Source organism: Engraulis encrasicolus, chromosome 19 (assembly GCF_034702125.1).
Source record: "Engraulis encrasicolus isolate BLACKSEA-1 chromosome 19, IST_EnEncr_1.0, whole genome shotgun sequence".
Classification (NCBI taxonomy): Eukaryota; Metazoa; Chordata; class Actinopteri; order Clupeiformes; family Engraulidae; genus Engraulis; species Engraulis encrasicolus.
The window spans coordinates 13,631,141-13,646,140 of record NC_085875.1 but is presented as its reverse complement, the minus strand read 5'-3'; the positions used below and the strand labels follow the sequence as shown (position 1 = coordinate 13,646,140).

Below are 15,000 nucleotides of genomic sequence, written 5' to 3'. Positions count from 1 at the left end.
TAAAAGAGTCTGCATCCCAAATCTCTTCTCTCTCACTAGCTAGTGCACTACCTTAGTATGGCTGTCACAGTACACGAGTGAACATTTCTGGTTGTGCCCAAGGAGGGAGGGAGGGAGGGAGAGGGAGATAGTGATAAAGGAAGAGAAAGAGAGAGAGAGAGAGAGAGAGAGAGAGAGAGAGAGAGAGAGAGAGAGAGAGAGAGAGAGAGAGAGAGAGAGAGAGAGAGAGAGAGAGAGAGAGAGAGAGAGAGAGAGAGAGAGAGAGAGAGAGAGAGAGAGAGAGAGAGAATGTGTGTGTGTGTGTGTATGTATGCATATGTATTTTGCATTCTTCAGCTGAATCCGGGCAGGAACCCGATGAGCGCTGAGACCCAGCAGCCGAGCACGGAGCTCCTCATCCACAGGAAGAGCTCGTACAGACTGATCTGCCACAGAGTCAACGCCTCCGACATGGAGATCTGCACTCGCCTGCTCCGAGAGGACGCCTTACTCCGCCTGTGACTGTAGGAGAGAGAGAGGGAGAGAGAGAGAGAGAGAGAGAAAGGGTAGAGAACGAGAGGGGGTAGGGGAAGGAGGGAGAGAGAGAGAGTGAAAAAGAGAGGAAGTAATGAGGGAATGATGGAGAGAGAGAGAGAGAGAGAGTGGGGGTGAGAGAGATTTTGCTGTTATTGCTGTTTCTTTGTATCCTCTTTGGCAACGCTTAGCCTGCTTAGATTTAATTGGGTGGGAGGGAGAACATGAGAAGAGTGGCAGATGCACAAATTAGAAAATGACAGATAAGCAACTGGTGATGGGACAGCCTCGGGCAGAAGAGAGAGCGGGAGCGCAGTCCAGAACCAGACTCAAACACACAACTTTATAGCAACACTGGCATAGACGTGCATAGATAGGGATGAGGTGGTGCTAAAGCACCTGCCTCTTTGCCCTACTTCGCATGAAATGCCCTTTTTGAAAAATGTCTTTTAAAACTTTTTTTTTTTGTCACAATGCACTGTGGTCCATGTAGACATGATAATCTACAAATGCCTTCCGATCAAATGCATGTTACAATAATAATGCCCAGATATAATATATGGCCTCTTTAAGCCTAGTAAGGCACTCGGAAGTTTCCACATGCCCCCAACACCCCCCTTCAGCACCTGCCCCCCAAAATGTCTGTGCAAACCACTGAACACTGGCATATGAGACCGACGGCAGACTACAACGCATGGCCTGCAGACACCTTGTTTATAGGACATTGTCAGACACCGGTTACTTGAACAGTGGTCAACAAAGACGTGTGGATGTTCCTTTTAAGAAAACCTCTTTCAGCCATAATGCACTATCCATTACAGGTGCATCATGGAACACAATACAATACCTATGCACATAAGGGAATGTGCATCGTTAGCCAGGCTAAAATGTGGCTACATGTATGTACAGTACCTCTAGTTTACACTCATTCATGCATGCACACACACATTGATCCAAGATAGGTGGGTGATTTAAAATAGTGGAAATGCTGTGTGCAATCCTGCATAATCTTTCATTTCCAGCAGATTGTTGTATTATTTGCACCGCATTTTGTCTCTCAGTCTATTGTTTTTTAAACTTAGTACTCTGGCCTTGTTCCAGAGTAAGTTAGCACTTCTGTCCAAATGCACTTAAGTACAAGTACTAATTTTAAAAACTACTAACAAAAAGTATCAAGTACTCAGAAAAGCTACTCAGGTATAATACTTGAGTGAATGTAATTCACTTTCCACCTTTACTGCAGTGGTGGTAGGAAGGGCAGGTGTGTAGAGTTGTGCAGTTACAGTAGTTAAGTAAGGAATTGATCTAACGAAAGTGGTGGTGGTAGAGTGTGTGGGGTGTGTGTACAATAAGTGGTAGTGGTCGTAGAGAGGCCTTTGTAGAATTGCATAGCAGTAGAAGAAAGGAATTGGTACATTGGAAAAGGCGGTGGTAGAGATGGCTGTGTGTAAAGTGGTAAGTGTTGTGGCTAGCCCTTCTAGTAAGATAGGCTAGGAGTCGTGGTAAGTAAGGTATTGATAGACTGGGAGCAGGGGTGATAGAGAGGGCTGTGTGTACTTGGCATACGTGTAGAAGTGTGCTGTAAGTAAGGCAGGCAGAGTGCTCAGAGCGCTGCCTAAAGCCTAAATGATTCAGATGGGAGACTGACCATTGGCTGCTGATCCACACTAAGGTGGTGAGAGGTCAAAGGGGAAGGCCTGATCATGCATCATTAACCCAGAGAGAGAGAGAGAGAGAGAGAGAGAGAGAGAGAGAGAGAGAGAGAGAGAGAGAGAGAAAGAGAATGTGTGTGTGTGTGTGTGTGTGTGTGTGTGTGTGTGTGTGTGTGTGTGTGTGTGTGTGTGTGTGTGTGTGTGTGTGTGTGTGTGTGTGTGTGTGTGTGTGTGTGTGTGTGTGTGTGAGAGAGAGAGAGAGATAGAGACAGATAATTTGTGTGTGTGAGTGTGTATGTGTGTGTGACTGAGAGAGAGAGAGAGAGAAAGACAGAGAGAGGGGGGGGGAGAAGACAATCACGCTTAATCATGGGTAGCCCACAGACAGTTTCCTCTCTCCCAGACACACCCAGGTGAAAAAGTGGTTCAATTTAGTACAATAAAAGCACAACTGAAGTGTACTTAGCATGTTAAAAGCGCACTCACACTTTTTGTGCTAAGAAAAAGTATGTTTACAATATGCTTATTTAAAGTGTACTTAAAATTATATGTAATTAAGTTGCTCTCAAAGAAAGTACACTTTGCGAACCATACATAAAGTGCACTTAGAAGATGTTTGGCTAAAGTGTATTTAGAGGAATATACTAATAGTGTTCTAATAGTGAACTTACTAAAAGTGTATTTTTTAATAACATATTGCAATTGCACTTTTTTTAAGTGCACTTTGATTATACTTCACCCAAGTGACTTCGAAGTGTGATTTTCTATAGTGCGCTTTAAAGTAAATCACTTTAACATATTGGAAGTATACTTTTTCTAAGTGCACCATGATTGTGCTTCATCCAAATATATTCAAAGTGTGCTTACACAAAGTGCATTTACCCATCATGCATCATCATGCATGTACCATCATGTAATGCACTTCTTGGAGCTCAATTTCTCAAACAGAAAGCCATTGACCTCTAAGGAATATCTTTGGTTTGCATGAAAATATTACTCATTGTTATATTCTGCGTTTATTGTAGGAGTTTTAAAATTTTAAAGTGGTACACAAAAAATTACCATGTTCCCACCGTCATTATGATGGTCACGTATATGTTCTGGTATATATAGGCTCACACTTCCCATGACATCATGGTGAGAGGTAAGTTGGAACTAGTTGTTCAATCAAAGAATCAAGGGTCACAATTAGTGATCAATTCAAATGATCAATTGCAGGAAGGTGGAACAAGAATGATATAAAGTGAAATGTGTATCTGAAATCTCTGTAACAATGCAATGATTGTAAATGTCAGTCGTGCTAGGCATGCATACTGTATCACTACTGTGACATGTGGCTGTGTGTAATGTACAATCCCTGAGGACCAGCATGGATTGTACTATTACATTTATATTATTTCATGTACTTGGGAGTGTACTGTAAATATACTTCAAGCATACCTGTTATATATTTACAATACTTAATATGATATACTTTTTACAGACTTAAAATGTTCCAATGTAGTCCAAAGAAGCATGAAGTTAATATACTTTTATTGCACTTCTAGTAACAATAAAATGTTATAGAAGTGTACTCAAGCACACTATTAATGCCATACGAATGCATGAAAAGCGTGTTTGGAGCATACTTTCAAAAGTATGCTTGTAGTGCACTTAAAGTTGTCCAAAAGCGGTGCCAATTTAGCATCCTCAGTGTGCTGCAAGTGTGCTGAAGTACTGCTTTAGTAGTGCTTCAGCGCACTAATAGTGCAATGAAGCGCACTTTAAATCGCCGAAAATAGTACACTTTGTACTAAGTACGGTCAAAAAAAGTACACTTTAAGTATATGGGTTTTTCACCTGGGCACACACACACACACACACACGCACGAACGCACGCACGCACGCACGCACACGCACACGCACACACACAAGAGCATGTTGTAGTTTCTTGTGCAGCATCCTATTTCATTTACACATACACACATTCTCCAAACGCTGTCCACAACTCGCACACGCAAACAAAAACACACACACACAAGCACACACACGCAGGCAGACGGGCAAGCAGGCACAGTCTAGCAGACTGGCAGACAGACAGGCAGGCAAAAAGACAGACAAGCAGGCAGACAATCTAGCAGACTGGCAGACAGACCGAAAGGCAGACAGACAGTCTAGCAGACAGGTAGACAGACAAGCAGGCAGACAGTCTAGCGGACTAGCAAACAGACAGTCTAACAGACTGGCAGGCAAACAGACAGACAGGCAAAGTGATAGACAGACAGTCTGGCAGGCTGAGTATCATTGTACTGCTATGACAGCACACCGAGCTTAGTCGGCTTACTGCCACCAGTCCACAATGCTCCCGCAAGTTTTATCGTCAAAGGAGAAGCCCAATTAATTGCCAAAAAAGATGTCTACAGTACAGAGTAAGACACTTTACGAATACGAACAGAGAAGACACTGTATGGCACTAATCTGAGGAGACAGTCAGAGGGAACCACAATAGGGTGAGGGAGCTTAGCTATAGAGGGGGAAGACATTGCTAGCTACTACTGGCATATATGTACAGGACTTTCCACCCCTCAGACGCAGACATTTCATGACTATATGACTCATGTATCAATGACTACATACACTGTATGAAAAGACACACATATGCTACATTATAATTTATTTCTTCGCATGTAAATTGTTGACTTTGATGAAAATTGTTGCGTAACATGTTCTCGCTCATTATTCTTACTTTGATCCGTAAATAAATGTAAAAATCATAAATCACCAAAAACTGGACAGGTTTCATCTGCTTTGAAGTTAGAGAATGAGAAAACTCAGTTCTGTGTCTTTACAGAGAGTGTATGTAAACGTCGTTTACATAAACTGGTTTCAATGGTATACTCTTAGCTGTCCAGAAATCATGCCTGCATTTGACCAACTGCAATGAATGCATGATATGAATGGGGAGAATGAATCACGTAGACGCTTTTGAAACATGCAGTGTTAGTATTTCCTTTCGCTTTTCTGTTAATTGTATCTTTTCTCTCTCCTCTCCTTGCGCTTTACTTTCTCTTTTTTGACCTCTGTTGCTTGTATCCCTGCTAGTAATCTTTCCTCTTACATAATCATGCATTCCTTCATTCCCCCCATCCCCTCTCTCTTCTTCTTCTTGTTTGGGTTTTATGGCGGTTGGGAAACTAACATAAATGGTGCATTACCGCTTAACCCCTTAGCGCAGCACTATGGCTCTCTGTAATGTCATAGCAATGTTGTCATAATGTAGTTAAGCATTTTCAGCAAGTGAATAGGGTCACCGGCGACCCCTGCTGCAGTAAGAGGCTACCATCTGAATGATGTTACCTTGTATGAGGGAATACCAAGGGTGAGCAAGAAGATTGCTAGGTAACGCTTTACTTTACGGTACAGTTACCATATGCAATTACTGTGTACTTTCTGTGTAACAACAGGGTAACAGAGAGAAGTTACATAGTATATAAAGGGTAAAAAGGGGTTAATTACAAAGTAAATACCATTAATGGGATAACAACAGGGTAACAGAGAGAAGTTCGATGAGTAGATGGTTAGAAAATGGCCAGTAGTTTCATAGTAATTCTGGAGAAATATGTATAACATGGTATTTACTTTGTACTTATCCCCTTTTACCTGCTGGATACCATGTAACATCTTTCTGTTACCCTGTTGTTACACAGAAAGTACACAGTAATTACTGTACCGTTAAGTAAAGCATTACCGATTGCTGTAAGGACAATGAGACTTGCAGGATACTGCCAAGTTTAGTTTAGTTTAGTTTATTGGTTTATTTCATCAGGGACCATGTGCAAAGTACATTAGTTACATAGTAAAAAGATGACCTGCACCAGATTATAGCTAATAGCTAATTTCCATCTGCAGTCCCTGGGCAGGTAAAAAAAACAAACAAACATACAATCCAGTAAAATGGGAGCAGCCACTCAGGCATACAACCCCTGCCACACACACACACCCACACACACACACACACACACACACAATAAAAACATGTCATATGCAAAAAAGACTACAATGTGCAAAGTGTCAGAACAGGCATGTGCAAAACTATTAGTGGTCACAAGACTGGTTACATGAAAGCCATTTCTTCACTTCACGTGAGAAGGAATAAAAGTTTGTAATGCTTTTTAGGTGGGTGGGAAGGGCATTCCATTGTTTTGTTGCTCTGAAGGAAAAGCCAGATTGTGCAAATGCTGTTACCCGGCTTGGGAGGGTACAGTTTCCTATGATGGTGGATCTAGTTGTTCTGCTGATTTGTTCAGCGCAAGGATGGATGAAGGTTTTCAGAGGTGGAGGAGCGGAGTTGTGAATGATTTTGTGCACAAGGCGCACATCAGAATATAAAATTATGTTGTCAAAACTGAGCAAGTTATACTTGTCCAGTATGGCACAGTGGTGAAATTGAGATGGACGTTTGTCCAAAACTTTAAGAGCTTGTTTGTAAAGTGATGAGATGGATTTCATGGTAGTCTTGTTAGCCTGAGACCAGCTTGACATACAATAATGCATATGAGACATTATCATGGCATTTACATAGGTCTTTGCAGCATCAATAGTTAAAGAATTGCGAATATGTCTAAAATTTGCTATGCTATATTTCACAGTGTTGCCCAGTTTTTTAATGTGTTTCTTAAAAGTTAATGTGGAATCCAAGGTCACTCCTAGGTATTTAAACTCGTCAACATTTTTCAATGGTTTTCCATTTACATATACGTTTGGTACAGGATTTAGTTTAAATCTATTTTTAAAAAACATAGTGACCGTTTTATCAGTATTAAGTGTGAGACAAGAACTGGTCAGCCACTTGGTAACCTTGGTGAGTGTTTGTGTCAGTGTACTTGCAACTTCTACTGGGTCTTTACCATGTGTGAACAACACTGTGTCATCAGCATACATCAATATCTCCACACCGTCACATACTTGTGGGAGATCATTGATGTAAGCGCTGAACAGTAAAGGCCCCAAAATCGAGCCTTGCGGCACCCCCATAGAGCATGCTCTGAGGGATGATGTTTTATCCTTTATCCTGACACACTGGAAACGATTAGATAGATAAGATTCAATCCATTGTAGTATGTTTGGAGACAATTGAAAGCTAACTAACTTTGTGAGGAGTACTGAGTGGTTTACGGCACGGAGAACTGCCAGCCAGCAAACTGGTGCTGTAGGAACCATCGCGTGGGTGCCGGTTAAGAGGACGTCCCACACAAACATATGTGTGGACACTCAAGAAGGAAGCATTATTACATTACATTACATTGCATTTGGCAGACGCTTTATAACCAAAGCGACTTTCAAAAGAGGACATAATCAAGCCAACATCACAAGCAAATACAAAGTGCACAGGAGATATACAGAACAACAAGTGCAGTTGCAAAGAGGGGTTAGTTTTTTTTTTATTTTTTTTATATAGAGTAAATAATGAGTACACACACACACAAACTAAACTAAACTAAACATCATGTCAGGAGTCTGCCCTGGGGCAAGGCCAGTTCAAGCATTAGTCTAGTAGATTCTCTCGAGAGAGGAATGTCTTTAGTTGTTTCTTGAAGGCTGCAAGAGATGTGCTTAGTCTTGCTGCCTCTGGGAGACCGTTCCACCACTTGGGTACCACAAAGGAGAACAATCTTGACTGGGAGTACCTAGAGCGACTGGATGGCAGAGCCAGACTGCTTGTGCTGGATGAGCGCAGTTCTCTTCCAGTAACATAAGGCGTTAGTAGGTCCTTCAGATAAGCTGGGGCCGTTCCTGTGATGGTTTTGTAGGCAAGGGTCAATGCCTTGTGCTTGATCCGGGCGGCGATCGGTAACCAGTGCAACTCAATAAATAGAGGAGTAACATGGGTCCTTTTGGGTTGATTGAATATCAACCGTGCCGCCGGAAGCAGGAGCCCAAAGTACCAGCGAGCTGAGAAGATGTATGGAGAATCGGGATGACTGGAAGCAGGGCAGGAAGAGCCCTCCCACTTTGGCCTTGTGCCCTTGAAAAAATATCTGCCATAAAGCCACAGTGGCCTTGATGCCCTCTCTGATGCCCTGTCAAATGGTCTTGCCCCCAACTGAGCCCTGAGGAAGGTCAGTAGACCGAAAGCTTGGCCTATTATTAAAAAGAACACAAAGGGGATTTAAGTGTGCAGACATTTTTTCTTTCATTTTTACACAGATTTTGTTTATGTTTGGCACCTTTTAATCGAGAGTGCGGTGTGATCCGGCTAAACACAAATGGCCTTGCCCCTAAAATGACGAAATTCCAGGCCTGACTGGAAGCAACGATGGAAGGGTCATCTGAGAACGACCTAGAGAGAGAGAGAGAGAGAGAGAGAGAGAGAGAGAGAGACAGGCTGCTCTGTTCTGCCTTGGTGTCTCTGAGGGTGTTTGACTGTAATAAAGGGGTACCGGAGCATGTGCACCATTGACTCTACCACAGCCTACACAAGCAGATGTGCTCTCCATCTCGCTGATCCCAACACCTGACTGTGTGTGTACTATGTGCAGTGTGTGTGTGTGTGTGTGTGTGTGTGTGTGTGTGTGTGTGTGTGTGTGTGTGTGTGTGTGTGTGTGTGTGTGTGTGTGTGTGTGTGTGTGTGTGTGTGTGTGTATTTATATGTATGTGTATATACATATACTGTATGTGTACATGTGTGTTTGTCTACATGTGCATGCTTGTGTGTTTATGTGTGTTTTAAGTGCCTTCGTGCTTATCAGTCAGAGCATCTAAAACGCTTCTACTGGACTCTTTAGAGTTAGAGGAGGGTTGAAGAGCTGCAGGACGAGAACAGAGAGAAAAGAGAGAGAGAGAGGGAGAGAGAGAGAGAGAGAGAGAGAGAGAGAGAGAGAGAGAGAGAGAGAGAGAATACACAGTGAGAGAGAGCGAGGTGAGACGAGAAGAAGAGAGACGGAGATGATGAGGCGTAAAATGGCTGACAGCTTCTCGGTCCATATGGCTGTGTGGTGTTGTGTGGTGTGGTGTGGCGTCCGCAGGGCTTTAAGTGCAGAACAGTGGGAGCAGAGCAGAGCAGGCAGTTCACATCAGTGGCACCGACCAGTCGGACAGCTCTGACAGCCCTCGGAAGAACCAGGTCAAAGATGAGGGCGGGCAGGTGGGGTGGTGAATGAGGGTGAATCTACTGTATTTTGCAACATTTTGGGAAATTTACATTTTTGTATTGGGCATTCCATTTCATTGCAAAATGTATTTTATTTAGGTTTAAAAAGTGTGTTCTCAAATTATTTGAATGGCAAGAATTCACACATAGATGATAGGACCTCTGAACAGTCATGTCCAATAATGAAATGCAAAAGTCAAAACCACATTGTTTTGCAACAAAACTCTTCATATGAATAGGGAGCATGAAGGGGCATGGGAGGAGGGTGCATGAAGGGGTGTTATCAGCTTCAAAGATGTGGAGAGGGGTGGGGTGGTGTTTGAGTGCATAGAATGGAGAGTATAAAGCAGGGGTGAGGAACCTATGTCTGGAGGGCCGTTTGTGGCCTTTGAGGCCTTTTTTATCTGGCCCCCGATGCAATTTTAATGTTATGCAGCTTCACTTGAAATATGACATATTTTGCCAAGGAATCTTAGAAAATACATTTAAAATACAAACAAGTTATATTCAGGGTACCTAGAGAAGGTGGGGTCTGTTTTTAAGGTAACTGCCTTCAATATAGGTCTAAAGTGCAAGGGGAAATCCTGGTTTGTGTTCATAGCACAGCCCTCGGAAGACTTTCACAGCCCTTGGATTATTTTGAAGTGGCCCCTCGAATAAAAAAGGCTCCCCACCCCTGGCTTAAAGGGACATTGTGGAATGAGAGCCATAGGGCAGTGTTTGAGAACATGCTGTATGGGGGGTGGTATGACGAGGCCATGATCAGGTCCACGGATGAGGAGTAGTGGTGTAGTCTACGTAGAACGCAGGTATACGGAGCATACCCACTTCTACATTTTAGGGGCTTCAGTATACCCACTTCTAATTCATTGATCCATTATTTAGAATAGCATAAATACATTATACCCACTTCAAAAAAATGCTTGAATATACAGAACCCACTTCAAAAAAGTAGACTACACCACTGATGAGGAGGCAGTTATGGCATAGGAGAGGGAATGCAGTACGGAGGGGTTTGTTCTCACACCTTAACTAAGAGCATCCCTGCAGGATGGTGTGTAGTTTATTCATACCTGGCGATGAAGCAGCTGGAGCTGGAGCGTGTGTCTGCAGGATGGTGTAGTTTACCAATGCTAATCTGTGCTAATCTGTGCCAATGTTATAAAACGTTGACGATGACCACAAAGGTCATTGTTTGTGAGGTTTTTTTTACTTGATAGGACAGTGGAGAACAGACAGAAAATGTCTGGGAAAGAGAGAGCTGGGAAAGGATCGGGTAATAACCCAGGTCGAGAATTGAACCTGGGTCGCCCGCAGAGCAGTCCAGTGCCTTGACATTAGAGCCACGGCAGGGCCTGTTTGTGAGTGTTTTAATGAACAGTCCCTCAAATCTCTTACTGGAGAGAGTATAAACTCAGGTCCTTGATTAACACAGCATTTTTTTTAATCTCACCTTGGGAGAAGTAGGTGGATGGCATACCCCTGCGTACCACATCCACTACACCCTTGCTAATCTGTGCTAATCTCTATAGTTAGCCATGTCTCCTTACCTGGTGATGGTGCGGGTGCAGCAGCGGGACATGTTGTTGAAGGAGTTGGAGTTGGCACATTAGTGCCAACTTACTGTACATGTAGCATGCTAATATTACATTATTATATGATAGTTTACCAATGCTAGTCTGCGCTAGTCTCTATAGTTACCTGGCGATGGCGCGGGTGCAGCAGCGGGACATGTTGTTGAAGGAGCTGGAGTTGGCACATTAGTGCCAATTTACATGTAGCATGCTAATATTATATTATTATAATAATACCTTACCAATGCTAATCTGTGCTAGTCTCTATAGTTACCTGGCAATGGCGCGGGTGCAGCAGCGGGACATGTTGAGGAAGGAGCTGGAGGAGGCGCGTGTCTGCAGGATGGTCTCGATGCCGCGCAGCAGGTCGTTGGTCTTCAGCAGCAGCAGCATCTGGCGCGGCACGCGGTTCAGCAGGTCGCTGATCTGAGGTAGGTACAGGGCGGCGTTGGTGCGGATCTCCACGTCCTGTTATGGGGGAGGGGGAGGAGTGGAAGAATAGAACACAACACACACACTTACTGTATGCACAGACAAATGCACAGCCAAACTCAACAGGTATTCATTCTCTCATTCATGGATGGAGCAGCCGTGGTCTAATGGTTCGGGAGGTGGTCTTAAGATCAGAGGGTTGCTGGTTCGAATCTCAGCCTTACCCCTCCCCACACCTCCATCCATGTCTGAAGTGCACTTGAGCAAGGCACCTAACCCCACATTGCTCCAGACACAGTAACCAATGTCTTTAAGTCGCCTTGGATAAAAGCATCAGCTAGGTGTAATGCAATGTAATCATGGGATGTTAGTTTGAATCTCCACGTCTCAGGGTTGGAGGGCAGATGGAGGAATAGATCACAACACACACTGTTCGCGTCCCACTTCTATCTTCCATTTCACTCATGTTTCATTCATTCTTCACTTTTCTTCCACTTTGTTTATTGTGGGGCTCCCAAAACTTACTCGGTCTGATTCAAGGGAAAGTCTGACAGGATTTTAATCACTTCCATTCACTCTAGAAAATATTAGGAAACAATACACTTTCATGTGCACCTGCAAAAGCGAGAATTAGGGGGGAAAGTGAGTCGAGGTGGTAGTATTGGGACAGTACATTACACTTATGCATATACACACCCAACAGGGATATACTTTATCCTTGTTGTTATTCCACAAGCCTGGAAAAAAAGTCAAGAAGGATGCATTATGCATTAACAGCTTTAATTACCCAGAAGAACACCAAAATGTGTGTTTGTGTATTAAAAGTTGTTAATTCATAGTGCATTCCTCTCTTTGATTTTGCAATTTACTATACTTTGGTTAGCACTCAGCAAAAAAAACTAACAAACATAAAAAACTGTTTGGACAGAGGAATAAAACACAGCACACTCAACAACACCTACACACAGGTGTAAGTACAGACACCCAGCATAGACGCATCCTCCTGCTCCCGTTTGAAGCCTATCCTGTCAGAAGGCGTCCTAGAGCCACAAGTCCCTATTTTCACACACTGCTCACGTCGATCTATACCGAATCATTGAGTGTTTTTGTTCTTGACGGCATAGATGCTGGCCCAATGTCCGGTCACCAGTGACAAACAGACACATATAGACGCAGACACAGACAAAGATACAGACACACACAGACACACACAGACACACACAGACACACACAGACACACACAGACACACACAGACACAGACATAGACACAGACACACGCACACGCACACGCACACACACACACACTTAAAGAAGCTGTGAAGTAAGTAAGTTTGCGGATGTGGATGCTCAGTACAGAGTAGTTTAATTGATTAAAAGTGATTGATTCCACTTGTGAGGCCTAATTAAAGTGCTGTGGGAGACTGATTAGCAGAAAGCTCTTGTCTGAGGAATTACATCTGCTGATGTTTATGTTAATGGGTTTGCTTTCAGCAAATGCTTTTATCACAAACTACTCACAATAAATTCAACAATTCGCAATTAGAACACATTAAAATCGTAATCATATAAACGTTTTTTTGTCACTTTTTACTGTACTGCGTACGTATTTGTGATGTAATATTTTATTCTGTGGGCTTGAACTTTAACCCATTTTAGCCTGATGCTGCGTATACGTCGCTGCGATTTGTGGGTTTTTTTTATTAGAAATGTGGGTATGTTAGAGCCATTGACAGTAAATAGGATATATTATATATACTGTCAATGGTTAGAGCTGAACAAACACATTCTAATGCAAGATGACAGTTCTAGTTTTTAAATGCAACTTCATGTTTTTATGTGCTTGTGAGGCTGAGATATTTAGGTTTTAATAGGCAGAGGGCACTTCTTTACCAAAAAAGGTTTAGGCATTCAGCAGGCATTTTTTGCAGATGCCTTAGGCTAAAATAGGTTAAATACAGTTTACATTTCAAGGAAAACATATTGATAATGAAAATGGGTGTGATTCTAATGCCTCTGTGGCCATCTTGGCAGTTGGCCATCATAAAAGCACTGGGCTCCAAAATGTGTATCAGCTCAAGTTCAAGATTAGACAATACAATATTGCTCTAAGCATTTTCAGGTGAAGGCATAGTAATTATGACAACAACAACCATCATTATTAGCACCATTCATTGTCTACTACTACTACTACTATTACTACTACCACTACTCCTCCTCCTCCTCCTCCTCCTCCCCCTCCTCCACTGATCCATGCCTAAAGGATTATTGGTCGGCAGGATTTGAACTTAGGTGTACTCAACACTGTCCTGCATTGATGCCAACACTCACTGCAGACCTAGACAAGAAAAAATCCTTGTCACTGTGGGGAAAAAACCCACCTTAACACCCCTGTCATGCCCTACTCCTTACTGCCCCTGGTTGAAACTCTGGTTTCAGGAAACAGGCAGGTAGATATGGCATGGTATCGTAGGCTTCGAGTCATCAGTAAGAAAGCAGCTGGGTCAAAGACGTGCAAAATGGCATTGTCATTCAGTGTAACGGATGCCTTCTGCTGACTGTAACTCTAAAAAACATGACTCTTTTTATTTATTTATTGTTACAGGGAATTCATGAAAGCCTCGGCTGTCATCCATCTACTTGAAACAATTTAAAAAACACGTTTTTTTGCAGTTACAGTCGTCGGAAGGTGTCCGTAACACTGAAGGACAAAGACGTCTTTGACCCAGCTACCGTACTACCTTTGCGACCCAACAATGAGCTGCGGCACACAACTTACAATAAGTCAATCATTAATAATTGAGGCACATTAGAATAGCAATTATAGTATTATAGTATTATATATAATTATAGTATAATTCCCCATACCATCACTATGGTAAAACTATGGTGCTGTATGTGCAACAGGGCTACCAGAGAGAGTAGAGAGAGAGGTTCCATTGGCCCATTGTTTCCGGGTTCTATTATTGCAAGGGGAAGGGGGGGAAATCCCCCTTTAGGCAGACCTAGGCAGACCTAAGGACTGTTCTATTCAATGCGAGGAGTATTATGACACGCCCCTTTAGGTAGACCGGAACCTGGTCATGTTAGGTGCCCATAGCAACCTATTACATTGGCATATCTCTATATACTTAAAGAATCTCTGGGGCTACTCTTGCACTCTGCCCTGCCCTGCCCTGCCCTGTCCTGTCCTGTCCTGTCCTGTCCTGTCCTGTCCTGCCCTGCCCTGTCCTGCCCTGTCCTGTCCTGTCCTGTCCTGTCCTGTCCTGTCCTGTCCTGTCCTGCCCTGCCCTGCCCTGTCCTGTCCTGTCCTGTCCTGTCCTGTCCTGTCCTGTCCTGTCCTGTCCTGTCCTGCCCTGCCCTGCCCTGTCCTGTCCTGCCCTGCCCTGTCCTGCCCTGCCCTGTCCTGTCCTGTCCTGTCTTGTCCTGCCCTGCCCTGTCCTGTCCTGTCCTGTCCTGCCCTGTCCTGCCCTGTCCTGTCCTGTCCTGTCTTGTCCTGCCCTGTCCTGTCCGGCCCTGCTCTGTGCCCCTGGTTCAACCTCTCTGGTAGATCAACAGCCAGGCTGGCATGGTATGGTTGGCTGCCCATCACCAGTGAGACAGCAACCCTACCCCCCCCCCACCCCCACCACCATCCGAGCACCAGAGATCAATCAGCCCATTGATTCACCCATTCAGCATGAGCGCGGCCCTTTGTATCGC

General features: G+C 43.6%; 2 protein-coding genes across 2 annotated transcripts in view; one reads left to right on the top strand and one right to left on the bottom strand.

The window, feature by feature from the left end:
* Nucleotides 1–15,000, top strand: part of LOC134434980 (uncharacterized) — a 499,130-nt gene that overhangs the window by 471,317 nt on the left and 12,813 nt on the right. The window lies entirely within an intron of this gene.
* adck1 (aarF domain containing kinase 1) overlaps nt 305–15,000 on the bottom strand; it is a 221,355-nt gene continuing 206,659 nt past the window's right edge. Inside the window, exons 11-12 of the mRNA XM_063183682.1 lie at nt 11,143–11,336; nt 305–501 (exon numbers count right to left, since the gene is read on the bottom strand). Of these exons, the coding sequence (XP_063039752.1) occupies nt 333–501; nt 11,143–11,336 (363 nt within the window). The 3' untranslated portion in view covers nt 305–332. The remainder of the gene's footprint in view (nt 502–11,142; nt 11,337–15,000) is intronic.